Source organism: Bos grunniens, chromosome 3, assembly GCF_055505025.1.
Source record: "Bos grunniens cultivar Pamir isolate PY7600 chromosome 3, Bosgru_T2T1.0, whole genome shotgun sequence".
Classification (NCBI taxonomy): domain Eukaryota; kingdom Metazoa; phylum Chordata; class Mammalia; order Artiodactyla; family Bovidae; genus Bos; species Bos grunniens.
This window is the reverse complement of record NC_141167.1, coordinates 37836048-37849876: the sequence shown is the minus strand read 5'-3', so window position 1 is coordinate 37849876 and position 13829 is coordinate 37836048. Positions and strand designations below refer to the sequence as shown.

Sequence of the window (13829 nt, the reverse complement as noted above, 5' to 3'; positions counted from 1 at the left end):
CAATCAAATGTACTGAATAATGAAAGATCCATCATACAAGTAAAAACTGACCTTTGAGGCCAGTTTTTAAAAAAATTATGAGTAGATGTGAACATGGTCAAAATAAAGCCAAGCCTACATTTTGGGATTGGAGTAACTGATGTACATTTTATGTATCAATTCACTAAATAGCAATGATCATAATGATAATAATAGCAGTAGTTCATATATTTACATGCCAAGAAAAAGCTGTCTTTCATAGAAGTGACACGAGGCCATAATAAGGCTCAGTATCTAACTCTGTGCCAGTGGATATATTGTACTTCTAGAAACTTACCAAGGGTGTGTCTTTTCCTCCCACAATGCTGAGACCAAGCCCCGAACGCCCTTTGGATATTTCTATAATCATCTCCTGGCCAGGAATGATGGGACATGTGGCGGGGTCCACTGACAGAGGAGCCTGGAAACCACCTGGAGAAGAAGTGAACACAGAGTGACTGGCAAGCAGGAGATGCATCTCAGCTTGTACATTCCACTGCTCGGGGAGTGCAGGGTTTGTACGTGTTTATCACTGCACTCTTTTCCTGCCAAGTATCATGAAGGGAAACACTGGGTCACCACTCCCCATTCAGCCTTGGATGAAACATGACATTCCTATGACACTTTTGAGTTGAAGACAATAACTACCACCAACCCAAACCATCAACCACTTTAGTTACACAGTATTTGAAATTTTTTAAATCTCAAAATATACCATGAAAACTGGGATGGAAAAATTTAAGTTGATTAAATAATTAAGTACATGTAGATATATGCCATAATTATATATATTAATAATGATATATATGACATAAATTTTGAGCTATAGTTTCAAAATACTAGAAATAGTGCTTAAATACTTTCAGTTAGAGCATATCATATGAATTAAGATGTATAAAGGATCCAATCAATAAAGTATGACAAATGAAAATAATCCCCAAATAGAAACATAGTAAAAAAAAATTGTGTTATAAACTGTAAAATTAATTGCTGGGTCCATAAATGAAAAGCTTGTTAAAAGAGTCATTGCTGTTTTACTTTTAAAATTCATTGTTTTAGGCCAATTTTTCTAAAAACTGGGAGAAAAAATATTTACACATGTCCATTTTCAGTCAAAAGTCAAACAGTTTTCAAATGTTTGAAAATCCAAACATTCAAAATGACAGTTTCAAGAGAATCTTATAATAGTTTCTAGAGAACTTCATATTTTTTGATAACTAATTTTGATCATTGTGAATACTGATTCTTGTTGCTGTTTAGCTGCTAAGTTGTGTCTGACTCTTCTGCAACCCCATGGCCTGTAGCCCGCCAGGCTCCTCTGTGCATGGGATTTCCCAGGAAAGAATATTGGAGTGGGTTGCCATTTCCTTCTCCAGGGCATCTTCCCAACCCAGGGTTTGAACCCACATCTCCTGCATTGGCAGGTGGATTCTTTACCACTGAGCCACAAGGATCCTTACCTCGTGACAGAATTTGCTAAAGGACTGATAATAAAGGGCCCTATCTGCTGGTCAGCTGCAGCTAATGCACAGTGACCAAGCTGACATCCACAAACCCCTGTTTAAGCAAGGGCCAGCAGACTATGGCCCCAGCACCAAGAATGGCTTCTACTTCAAAAGGTTAAAAAAAAAAAAAAAAGTCAAAAGAAAAATAACGTTTCAACACATGTGAAAAGTATAGAAATTCAAATTTTAATATCTGTAAATAAAGTTTTATTGGAATTCAGCTCTACTAATTCATTTATATCCAGTCCACAGCTGCTAATGGCAGAGTTGAGTAGCTGCAAGAGAGACCATATGGCCCACAAGCCTCATATTTACTACCTGACTCCTTACAGAATGTTTGCCAATCCTAGAAAACAAAAGAAAACAGGCTCCGGGTAAGCCTGTAGGGGTTCTGCTCTGACTCAGCAATAATCATTGTCTTTGGGACAAAAGGGCACGGGTTTCCAGATGTTGCAGAAATGGATTTGAGTTTCCAAGGAAATTAAGGAAATGAATAGTGGATGAAACTGAGGCTCATTGGTCTGAGGCTCATGTAATTGCTATCTAAGAGGGTGTTTAAGGGATCAAATAAATAATGTGCTGGCTCAGCCCAGGGTCGGACATAGTGTAGCATTCACATAGGTGCCATTCCTGACCACATGGAATTTATAAATCTAATGGCCTTTTGTTTAACAGTGAGAAATTTAGGGACATAGCCTCAGTAACAATTTTAAAATGCCATATTAAATGGATATTAAATTGTAAACCTAATTTGACTCTAGATATTTACACAACATATGTATTTCATGCTATATTTTTCACTAATTTACAATAAAAACAATGTACCATGGCAGCAGAGTTTCATGAATGCTTTAAAAAGTTTATGCTCCTTACATAAATCACTGGTTTAGTCTCTTGACTGAGGGAAAGCAGTCAGATACACTGGAGGTGGCATTTCTTTCCCTCTTCGGCTTCTGCCTCACCCTAGCCCAGCTGTGAGTCAGTCTCGGTGTTTATTTCTCTCAAAGAATCCAGCCCAAGGCCTGACTCCTACGAAGTCCCCAATCAGTGTTTGGTAAGTGGATGGCTGAATGAATATAATTTCCACAGATTAAATTGTGGGATGAGTAATTTCTGTTAACGAGGTAAAAATATGGGATATTTATTATCAAGATTCCATTGGTCTACATAGGGGTCATCACACATCTTTGGTAAAAGGCCAGGTGGTAAATATCTGCGGCTTTACATGCCATACCAGCTCTGGTGCAGCTCCTCAAATCTCTCTTTATAGTGTGAAAGCAGCCATAGATAATATGTAAATAAACCAGTATTCCCATAAAATTTTATTTATGGACACTGAGATCTGAATTTCATACAATTTTCATGAAACAGTCTTTTGATTTTTTTCTAACCTTTTATAAATGTGAAAACCATTATTAGCTTCAGGACCATGTAAAAACAGATGGTGGGCCAACTGTGACCCAGGGGTCATAGTTTGCTGACCACATTCATTAAGTATTTTAGTAAAAATCTAGTGCTTTAAAATAATACCTGCCTCATAAAATTTTTAAGAGTTAATGTTCGTGAAAAAAAAATATGTAAAAGGCAAATACCATAAAGGTGTCAGGTCTCCTAAATTCACACAGGGTCATGCTTTACCACTGGTGAGCAAGGTGTTTTAAATAGTCCTTTTAAAAATGATTTATATTGGATAAAAGCAGATGGAAATATTCATTATTCATTTTGAAGTTCTATTTTCAACCATTAGTCAGCATAATACAATCTAGCAATTCAGAGATAAAGTAAATACTTATTTCTTTAAGCACTGAAAATTAACAATCTATAAATAGCTCATATCAACATAGGCAAGTATACAATTTCGTTCAATGTGATTTTTAAGATATACTACTTGTGAACTATATACAATCCTTTGGCATGATTAGATAATAATCCAGAAGCCTCAGATTCAAGTAGCATATATTGAGTGCCTTTTTAAATTCTAGTACTTTTATATTCAATAAACAATAAGCAATCCCACTGGTGGAGATAAGGAAAAAGATGTTGAAGATCAAGTAACCAATCCAAGTCCCAAAGCTCAGGAAGTAGAGCAAGGATGCCAGCCAGGCTTCCTGACTCCTGATCCAGTGCTCTCTTCAGGACAACAAAATCCTTTCCTTTTCTAAGGTTTGATGAATCAATTCAAGTCTGCTCAGAGAAAGAGTCATACCATAGCCTGTGAAGTCTGCATCTGTTGAATGGTATGAAGTTGGTGCTAAAGGTATCTCTTGTGAACTGAAGGAGATTTTCGTTGAGTATTTTTGCTGTTTCATTTGGCTGCTGGCCTACAAAAGGAAGGAAAGTTAGATGAATGTCAGAGAAGAGGAAGATAACAAAAGGAGAAGACTTTAAAACTGGGGTATTGTCACCAAAACACTCCAATAATGCCTCTTGAAAATTCAAGTTGGAGAGGTGGCAAGGGGAAGTTAGGATGATTTTTGTTTCATTCCCCATGCTTTCTTAATTAACTTTAAAGTGCTTTGGTGAAGGATGGATCAAGGAAGGAACCATCATTGTGGTTTATGTATAAAGCCAGAGCTGGGAAGCATTTTTACATGATGAAATCAGTGTGAAGTTTATAGATCTGTGCTGAGCGCAGTGAAAAACAATCTATGCTGTGGATGTTCTGAGTACATGACACTGCCCATCTCTTCTGGACACATTCACATGGTCAAAGAGTCATGAGGTAAGTTAATTGACATGAGGGGCAGGAAGGGATAACAAGCATCTGCTGAAAGCCTACTAAGTGCCAGGTACATCATTATACTTCATTCACCTAAAAAAAAAAAAAAAGCTTATTCACCTTCAATTCCCAGTGCCTGGAACATAGTAGGGCCTGGATAAATGCTGAATGAATGAATGAATGCAAAGAGCATAATTGAAGACATGGAAACTCAGTGGGAAATAAATCTGTAACTCAATGAAAGTACAGAGACCTTTGCTGTGTGAGCTTTAGAAAATGAACTTGCAATTCTAAATTTTTGTTGCTAATACCTCTAATGAGTATTAGTATTAGAAAACTAAGAAAAACCAAAAGGACTCCATGCTTGCTTAACAGGCAGTTAGGAAATATACAGAGTAACCTGACCTGCCTTCTGGATCTGTAGTTAGCCAGAGAACCCATCCCCAGCTGGAAGATTCTGGTGGAGACAGTGAAGCACCAGCCTGTCCCTGGAGTCTAGAAATAGGATCACGGTAACTGCTCCAGAACAACACCCCCCCAAGATTCCATCAGTGGAGGTCTATGCTTCAGTACAAGGCATTGTGCAGTGTGCAACAAGAAAAGCAGCGCCGCTCAGTGAGTATCTGTATTGTGCTCGCCAGCTTTCAAAAACACTTTCATATCCATGAATCCATTTAATCATGAGAATAACCCGGAGAATTAGACAATGTTACTCTCTTTTATAGATGAAGAGACCAAGACACAAATGTCAAGTGACATCTGAAATCACAGTTAATTAAAGGAAGGAGTAGGACTAAAATCAGTATTTGAAGAATGCTACAAGTTTAAAGTATTTATCAAACAGCTGCTAGGCAATGATTCTACTGATGTTCATTGTTTTTTCTCTGCAGTTTTTCTATTAACATCATTTAACAATGATTGTACACTTATTTAAAAAGACTTCCTTGAATACATATTTTTGGTGATTTTAAAAAGAGGAAAGTAGAAAAATGACAAACCAGGAGTTACTATGAGAAAACCGAACAATGGAACCACCAATCCAATTATTCTAAGGACCATATCCCCCAACCCCCTTGAAGCCAGACATAACCACAGACTAGTCTGTGTTATGGTACGGCACATAAACAAACATGAATGTACAATTTTCAGGTTGTTTTCTTAAGAAGAACAACCCTGCCTTCCCCTTCCTTAGATGAAATTCAGATGTAATGTAAAAAACTGGAGCGGCATTCTTAGATAAAAAAAAATACGCTAAATTTTGAAGATGGAAGAGTAATCAAATAATGATGCAGTAATCAGATAAGAGGTGCTTGGGTCCATGACACCATGGAGACACTGTCATCCTCAAACTGATCACAGCCACCCTGTTATGTAAAACAGAAACTTCTTGCAGCAATGGCAAGTAATCTTAATACACACAGAACTTATGTCACCTCTCCTTTGTATCATTTCAAAAAAAGAAAACTGATAACAAAGTTATGGGCAGGCTACAGAGCTCTTTTATGAAAAGCTGTGAATTTTAAAACAGGAAAGCACAAGAGACAGGCATCACTACCTTATGACTTTTATAACAACAGGGAATGTTTGTTGCTCATCTTTATTTCCCAGTTCATGCAGCATCCCATTTCAGTGTGCATACTAGGAAAGTTTCCAATAAATATGGGTTGGAAAAATGAGGAAATAGTTCATAGAAAGCAAGTGAAACAAGCACATATATTGAGAGGCTTGTTGTTGGTAGGTGTGGTGATGAATGAATGTAGCTCCCATGATTCATCCATTGACATAAAACAAAACTACTAAGTATTGAAAGACAAATATTGGATTTGTAGGCTGTAAAATTTGAGTATTTTAAAATTACATAAAAATATTTTAAAAGGTGAAAGATTGCATTTGCTGTTGAGTGTTACTATATTCTAACATCAGAGTTTGAATGGATTTTATAAGTCACCCAATCTAACTACACCAAGGGTTCTCAACCCTGTTTTTATAACAGAAACTGTTAGGGAGTTTAACATTTATGAATGCTAGAACTCCTATTCTAGACCAAAGAAATTGGCACTAGGGATGTGGAGCTCAGACAAATGTTTTCAGAGGTAGGGGTGGGGATGTTTGACTTTTTGAGTTGAGATTTATTTTTTAAAGTTAAACCATGGATTCTTAACCCAGGATAAATGAGCTTCTAAATGGTTTTCAGAGGGAATCCTGGGAACTACATAACCTCTGTGTTTGTAGCAAAGTATACCAGTGTTTTTCTGGGAAAAGAGTCTATATTTCATCAGGTCTTCATGATAGGGAAAAAATCACGACTCAAAAGAAGATATGAATTGCTGAGTTTTCTATCACTAATTAGCCGTGTGACCACCGACAAGCCACTCAACCTCCTTCATGTCCTCATCTTTAAATCAGTGGTGATAACTCTTCACCTTGCACAGTTGTTGTGAAGATTGAAAAGTGCATAAATAAACCTATCATTATTTCAAGATCAACTTAGGAGTTCAGTTAATAATAGCTATTACTGTTTTTATGTCCTTTGATAACATAGTAATAAATGATCAGCCAGTTTCTGATTGAAAACCTTCAGGGATGAAAAATTCCATTTCCACAAGGAATCTATTCCATTGTGGAACAGCTCAAATGGTGGGGAAGTTCTTTATGATGAGCTGACACAGCTTCACTGAAGATGTTGGCCACTGGTCTCTGAGCCATTTCTCTTCTGCTGCCACAGAAAAGGGTTATCATCACTTTCCCAAAGGAGAATGTTTTAAATATTTAAGTGCTCATTTTTCAACAGGGAAAAGAAAAGCCAGAGGATGTATAGGATTCACCCAAGTTCTAAAATTCTATGGGTTATAAAATTTTAGAGATGCTTGATATGTGTCTTGAGACAGGTGGAAATATAGAAAGTACTATCACATTAATTGTATTTGCAAATACATTACCTAAGTTTTTAAAAAAAAATCTGGTTCTAATTTTTTTTTAATTCCTTACAGTTTTCAGTTGAACTAAATTTTTTTCAGTTGAATCTTATTTTTAAGGTTCTTTCTACACCTATTTGTTTTTATTTAGGTTTCTGGCATACAATTTGGGATACTTTACAAAGGCGTTTTCTTTGGTAAGGTTTGAAATATCATATATTTCCTATAAACTCTAGTAATCTATAGTTTCTTAAACATAATACTAGTTAATATAGTCATAATGTAAACTTTAGCAGCACAAAAAAGTTCTACAATGACAAAAGTACAAACGTTTGACAGAAATTTATATTTTTTTTAAGAAGAAAAGCTATACATACAAGAAACATTCGTTCTTACATTTGTATTTCTACAAAACTATAAATTCTTCCTCTTAAAATTTTTATTCATGACATTATGTAGGACATTGCGAGGCCCTCAGAATTTAGGTGTAAGTGTGTTTTCGGAGATGCCTCACTTTCAGACACTTCCTTAGGGTGTTGGTAGAGGGATACAACAGAGATATTTCCAAATATCCTCTATGCACACCCTGCATAGAACAGGTGGTATAGCTGTGGACTGTCATCAGGTTGGTAGACACATCATAGCTTCCTGCCAAGTAATAACGGATCAGATTTCATTATAACCATCTCCTTTTCTTTTGGAGCCCATCATCATAATTCATACCATCCCAGTAGAGCAACCTAAAGCGTCAGTTACGTACACTGTCAGTTGGACATTCCAGGGCCTTTTGCTGACCTGCCACCACACCTTGACCAACCACCTGGGAGACGTCTTCCTGAAACATAAAAGATAAGGCCAGTTACCAGCATTACAGGGGTCAACTGCCCTCTCCAATGTCAGCAGTCAAGCACCATTTAATGGGGCTTCAAGTTACTACCAAAAATGACACACCAGGCTGAAAAGTTTTATTCAACCACCCGTAATAACTCTCAGAAACGAATGCAGCTTGTCATTTCCGAATGCTTTTTTGGTCCTTTCAGATCTGTCAGCCTTTAAGCCTATCAGGTATCTTCTTATGGTCATTTCAGCCAGAGGTTTTTCTTCTGCTGTCATGCCAGTAATCCCCATATCTATATTTACACTGAGTGTTCAATCCTTTCAAGTTTCTAGTCCTGATATTAGAATTTCTTTCCCCTTAAGATATCCGATTGAAGGCAAAAAAGCACACTCTTTAAAGACACTGAGAGATAAAAGATATGTTAGTCAGAGCTCCATGGAGAAATGTGGACTTCAGACCTGAGAGAGATGCAAAGTATCAAAACATATGTGAAAGTGATGCATAGTTAAAAGTACAATTAATTGAAATAAATGATAACAGCGATTAACTGAGCAGAATGCTTATCTCTGCTCCCCCATCATCCTTTTTTTACGGGCAATTTACAGGGGAAATTATCATATGATGGTTTACTCAAAGGCATGAACTCATGCATTTTGTTTGGTCAAGCAGGGAACATGGAGAGAGACTGATTTGGATAGGAGAAAGGATAGGTTTACTCTAACAACAACAATGTGTGTGTTCAGTCGGGTCTGACTCTTTGTGACCCCATGGACTGTAGCCCACCAGGCGCCTCTGTTCATGGGATTTTCCGGGCAAGAATACAGGAGTGGGTTGCCATTTCCCCCTCCAGGGTATCTTCCTGATCCAGGGATCGAATCTGTGTCTCTTACGTCTCCTGCACTGGCAGGCACAATCTTTACCACTGCGCCACCCATGGGTTTACTCTAGCCCTTGGTAAATGTCTGAGAGGCATCCAGGGGGAGAGGTCAAGCACACAGTTGGCAGGTGGTTAAGCTATCTCAAGATGAGAAGAAAGGTGGGACTTGTAGAGTAGAGTGTTAGGAGTTTGTGACCCTAGCTCCTGAACTTAAAAGTTCTGAAATCCTGATCAGGTTACCTGACCTCTCTAAGCCTGAGTTTCTTCATATACAAAATGGGAAAAAATAAGAGTAGTTACACAGTAGGGATGTTGAAAAGATTAAACGGAGCAATACATGAAAAGCACTTAGCATGGTACTTGGCAAATAGCAAGTGTTTAATAAAGATGCTAATGATGATAGTGAATGAAGCCAACCTATAATAAACCCACATTCCTAACTCTGTTTTAGGGTTGGTGAAAACAGGTACCTGGACAGGACATTTTCTCCTTCGGGGAGTGCTGGCGTATTATCTGAAACTCCCACCCCAGTCCCCACTCTGGTTTTTTCTCTGGACATACTGACATACTCTTTCTTCAACAGGGTCCCATCAGATTTGTAACTACACCATATATAATGATCAGATTATGCCCAGTCATTCATTATTACTAGATTAGGTTATAATTTCATTTTGTCTCCTTAATTCCCTATTAGCTTCTAACCTGAGAGATTTAACCCCACCACATAATATTCTGAGACTACAGCCTAGGAGTCCTGGATGACTGTGAGTATCACTAGCTGCCTACCTGTAACTTATTTTTTAGGACCATAACTATCTCTCATTTAGATTTTCTCTTTTTCCCCCCATATGGCAGAAAGATCCTAGAACTCTTTTCCTCATTTCTGGCTTTTTTTTCTTTTTTTAAACTTTACTCTTAAACAGATTATGTGACAAAATGAATTTTAAAATTACCTCATCCTTTAATTCTTCCTTGAGCCCCAGCATGGTGCCCCTTAACAGTATGACCAATTAATTTTATCACTATTTTTTAAAATGTTTAACTGGGGGATAATTGCTTTACAATATTGTGGTGGCTTCTGCCATACAACAGTGAGAATCAATCACAAATATATGTATGTCCCCTCCTCTTGAACCTCCCCCCTACCCTCTACTCCATCCCACCTTTCTAGGTTGTTACAGAGCTCCAGGTTGAGCTCCCTGTGCCTATACAGCAGCTTCCCACTGACTATCTACTTTACAAATGGTACTGTATATATATATAGGACTTCCCTGGTGGCTCAGACAATAAAGCATCTGCCAACAATGCGGGAGACCCAGGTTTGATCCCTGGGTTAGGAAGATCCTCTGGAGAAGGAAATGGCACCCCACTCCAGTACTCTTGCCTGGAGAATCCCATGGATGGAGGAGCCTGGCAGGCTATAGTCCATGGGGTCCCAAAGAGTCGGACATATATATCCCACCCTCCCCTTCTCCCTTCAAACTGTGTCCAAAGCCTGTTCTCTATGTTTGCTTCTCTATTTCTGTCCTGAAAATAGGTTCATCCGTGCCATTTTTCTAGATTTCATATACATGAATTAATATACTAATATAATTGATTTTGTCTTATTTTCTTCTTGAACATATGGCAGAATAGAACATGAGCTTGATAAAGGGCTAGTGTTAAATGAATCAAAGTTCAGGAACTTAAACCTTGAATGCATCTGGGTAGATTTCAGAGCCAGTCCTGAAAGAAGAACACACAGTGAAGGTGACCCTGTGGCCTCTGCTTTAAAGGATCACAGTTGAACAAAGAGGAGAAAGACATTGGAAAGTCAATAAATGGTGCTCATGGAAATTCTCAGAAGAGGAGTTCTAAACTGTCTTATAAATGGAAACTACTGGTGTTATTCCTTCCAGCGGAATCTACCACTGGAAGAGCACATCTAGCATTTTGGGAGAGCAGAAAGTGCCTCTACTGAAAACGATAGAGCAGTCTGCAGTGCTATCTTCGCTTAAAACCAGATTAACCAGCAGTGTGACAAAGAAGCTGACTTCCCTACTGAACACTTTAAAACCCAATTTGCATATGACATAGAGGCACTATACAGAGGTACTGAACTTCCCTAGTGGCTCAGATGGTAAAGAATCTGCCTGCAATGCAGGACTCCTGGGTTCAGTCCCTCAGTTGGGAAAATACCCTGAAGGAGGGCATGGCAATCCACTCCAGTATTCTTGCCTGGAGAATTCCATGGACAGAATAGCCTGGTGGGCTACACTCCATAGGGTTGCAAAGAGTCGGACACAATTGAATGACTAACACTTTCACCTTGGGAGCTTCCCTGGTGGCTCAAATGGTAAAGAATCTACCTGCAATGTAGGAGACCTGGGTTTGACCCTTGGGTCAGGAAGATACCCTGGAGAAGGGAATGGCTACCCACTCACCCACTCCAGTATTCTTGCCTGGAGAATTCCAGGGACAGAGGAGCCTGGTAGGCTACAGTTAATGGAGTCACAAAGAGTCAGACACCACTGAGCAACTAACACTTTCACTTTCATTTCTGGGCTCCCAGGTGGCTCAGTGGTAGAGAATCTGCCTGCCAATGCAGGAGGTGTGTGTTCAACCCCTGGGTCAAGAAGGTCCCCTGGAATAGGAAATGGCAATTCACTCTAGTAGTCTTGCCTGGAAAATTACATGGACCAAGGAGCCTGGAGGGCTACAGTCCATGGGGTTGCAGAGTCAGACACAACTAAGCAACTATGCATACACACAGAGGTACTACTAGTTTCTCAGAACTTGCCCTCATCATTTGCACTTTTAAATAAAAAGAAAGGGCACTGGACTAGCAGCCAAAAAAATTTGGGTTCAGATTGTTTCCACTACCTATTAGCAGGAGATTGAAGGCAAGAGGAGAAGGGGTCAACACAGGATGAGACGGTTGGATGGCATCATTGACACAATGAACATGAGTTTGAGAAAACTCCAGGAGACAGTGAAGGAAAGGGAAGCCTGGTGTGCTGCAGTCCATAGGGTCGCAAAGAGTCGGACACAACTTAGTGAGTGAGCAACAACAAAGTGCTTAGAAATCTTCATTTCTCCCAACAGTAAGAATGCAGTAACTGCTACCTAAATAAAGGGTTGCAATCAAGGTTGAATTCAACACACGCTTGAGCATCTGCTCAGTGGTATGAGAAAAGACTAATGGGGTCTTGTACATATGAGATGTATAAATCTGGTGAAACAAATACTAGAGAACTAATGATGGAAACACTGAATTACAACTGAATGATATGTGTGTGAAGGTATGTGGCAGGTAGCAAGTACTAGAGAGGTATTGGTTTCCTTCCCTTTCTCTTGTCTTCTCCTCAGAAGTGTGAAAGGATGAAAGCAGAGCTCTGAAAAGCATCTGGTCCACCACAATGTCCCATTTCTTATACTTATTACCCTTAAACCTCTGGTCCAAGGTATGGAGCCAGCACATGATGGGGATAAAAGAACCACCAGAACCTAAGGAGCACAGTTGCCAATTACCAAGTCAGGTGGGCTACATGTACGTTGAGACGTCAATGTACAAACAGACCTATGTGTTCGGTACTTTCATCATCCTCATTTCATAGCTGAAGTACTGAGAATCTGAAGTATACACTGAGTCAGAACTGATCATCTTGCTCCAGAGTCCCTGCCTTAACCAAGGGGTAAACCACAGGGGCAGGGAAAGGGCTCACCTCCTCCCAACAACTCATACAAGATCCCCAGGAGTCAGCCTTAACACAGAGGTTTCATTTTAGAGTTAAGTCAGAACAAGCCATACCTGCTTATTATGAGCCTGGGCATGAAAAACAAAACTCATGGCATTAGCCACTACACTGACCTCAGGTGAGTCACTTTCCTTCATGTTTACATATGAATTTAGAACTTATTAATTTCCCTGGAGAAGGAAATGGCAACCCACTCCAGTATTCTTGCCTGGAGAATCCCACGGACAGAGGAGCCTGGCGGGCTACAGTCCATGGGGTCACAAGAGTCAGACACGACATAGCGACTAAACAAACACCACCACCACTAATTTCCCAACTACAGCACCAAGGGAGATCTTAGTGCCTTCAAAGATGAGGTTCTGGGACATTCTACGGTGTTGACTTTGCACAGGGGACCTCTAAGTAAGAAAACTGAGGAAGGAAAGCAGAAAGATCTTCATGAAACAAACCGACATGACACATTCCGTGACACATTCAGCACAGCCAATGAGTTCCTAAAACGAAATGCTTGGTGGGCCAGGTAAATCACTCTGATCTAGAGCAGGCGCTTCGGAGGGGTGGACATAGAAAGCAACACTGGGAACATCCTAAATAATAGAGAATAATGGGACTGATGTTCAGCTTACAGTCACCAAAACTGGTTGACTTCTGTCCCCAAGATGGCTACTCAACAGGCCTGTCTGTCTGGCCACATGACTGGTCCAAGTGTGGACACTCAAACCACACAGGAACAAAAGTGAACCCAAAGGCAGAGAGTCAGCCCCTTTCTAGCAGAGAGGCTTAGGTGCTGGGAATAGCTGTGCTCCCACAGTGCTGAGGAAGCAGGTCTGAAGCTGAGAAGAGTCAGACAAATGTGCAGAATCACCTCTGTCAGCACCAGGCCTCTGCTTCCAACCATCCCTGCCTTCAGTTATACAAAAACAACCTGTAGCCAATAGGTACCTAAATGAAGATGAAGTGAACTGAGCATAAGACAACAGACTAAAGACATGAGTTTTTACCTAGATCAGTCCCACCCTAATTCCTACTCACTCATCTAATTACCTGATCAAGTGAAATCACATTAGCAAAAGGTCCCACAGCATCTTAATTCCCCCTTCAATAGTACTCACCAACACCAAGTTATTTAAAATCAGATTCAGGTCCTGCCTGATTGCAAAGAGTCGGACAGGACTGAGCAACTTCACTTCACTTTCAGATCCTGCCTGTGATACTTACTA

The 13829-nt window shown here is 39.5% G+C and overlaps 1 protein-coding gene across 10 annotated transcripts in view; it reads right to left on the bottom strand.

Annotated features, from left to right (window-relative positions):
• Positions 1–13829, bottom strand: part of PATJ (PATJ crumbs cell polarity complex component) — a 389086-nt gene that overhangs the window by 80814 nt on the left and 294443 nt on the right. For all 10 annotated transcript variants that reach the window (XM_086394286.1, XM_086394288.1, XM_086394293.1 and 7 more), the window contains 3 exons: positions 7918–7992; positions 3730–3844; positions 317–450 (listed from right to left, as the gene is read on the bottom strand). In XM_086394286.1, coding sequence (XP_086250412.1) covers positions 317–450; positions 3730–3844; positions 7918–7992 — 324 coding nt within the window. The remainder of the gene's footprint in view (positions 1–316; positions 451–3729; positions 3845–7917; positions 7993–13829) is intronic.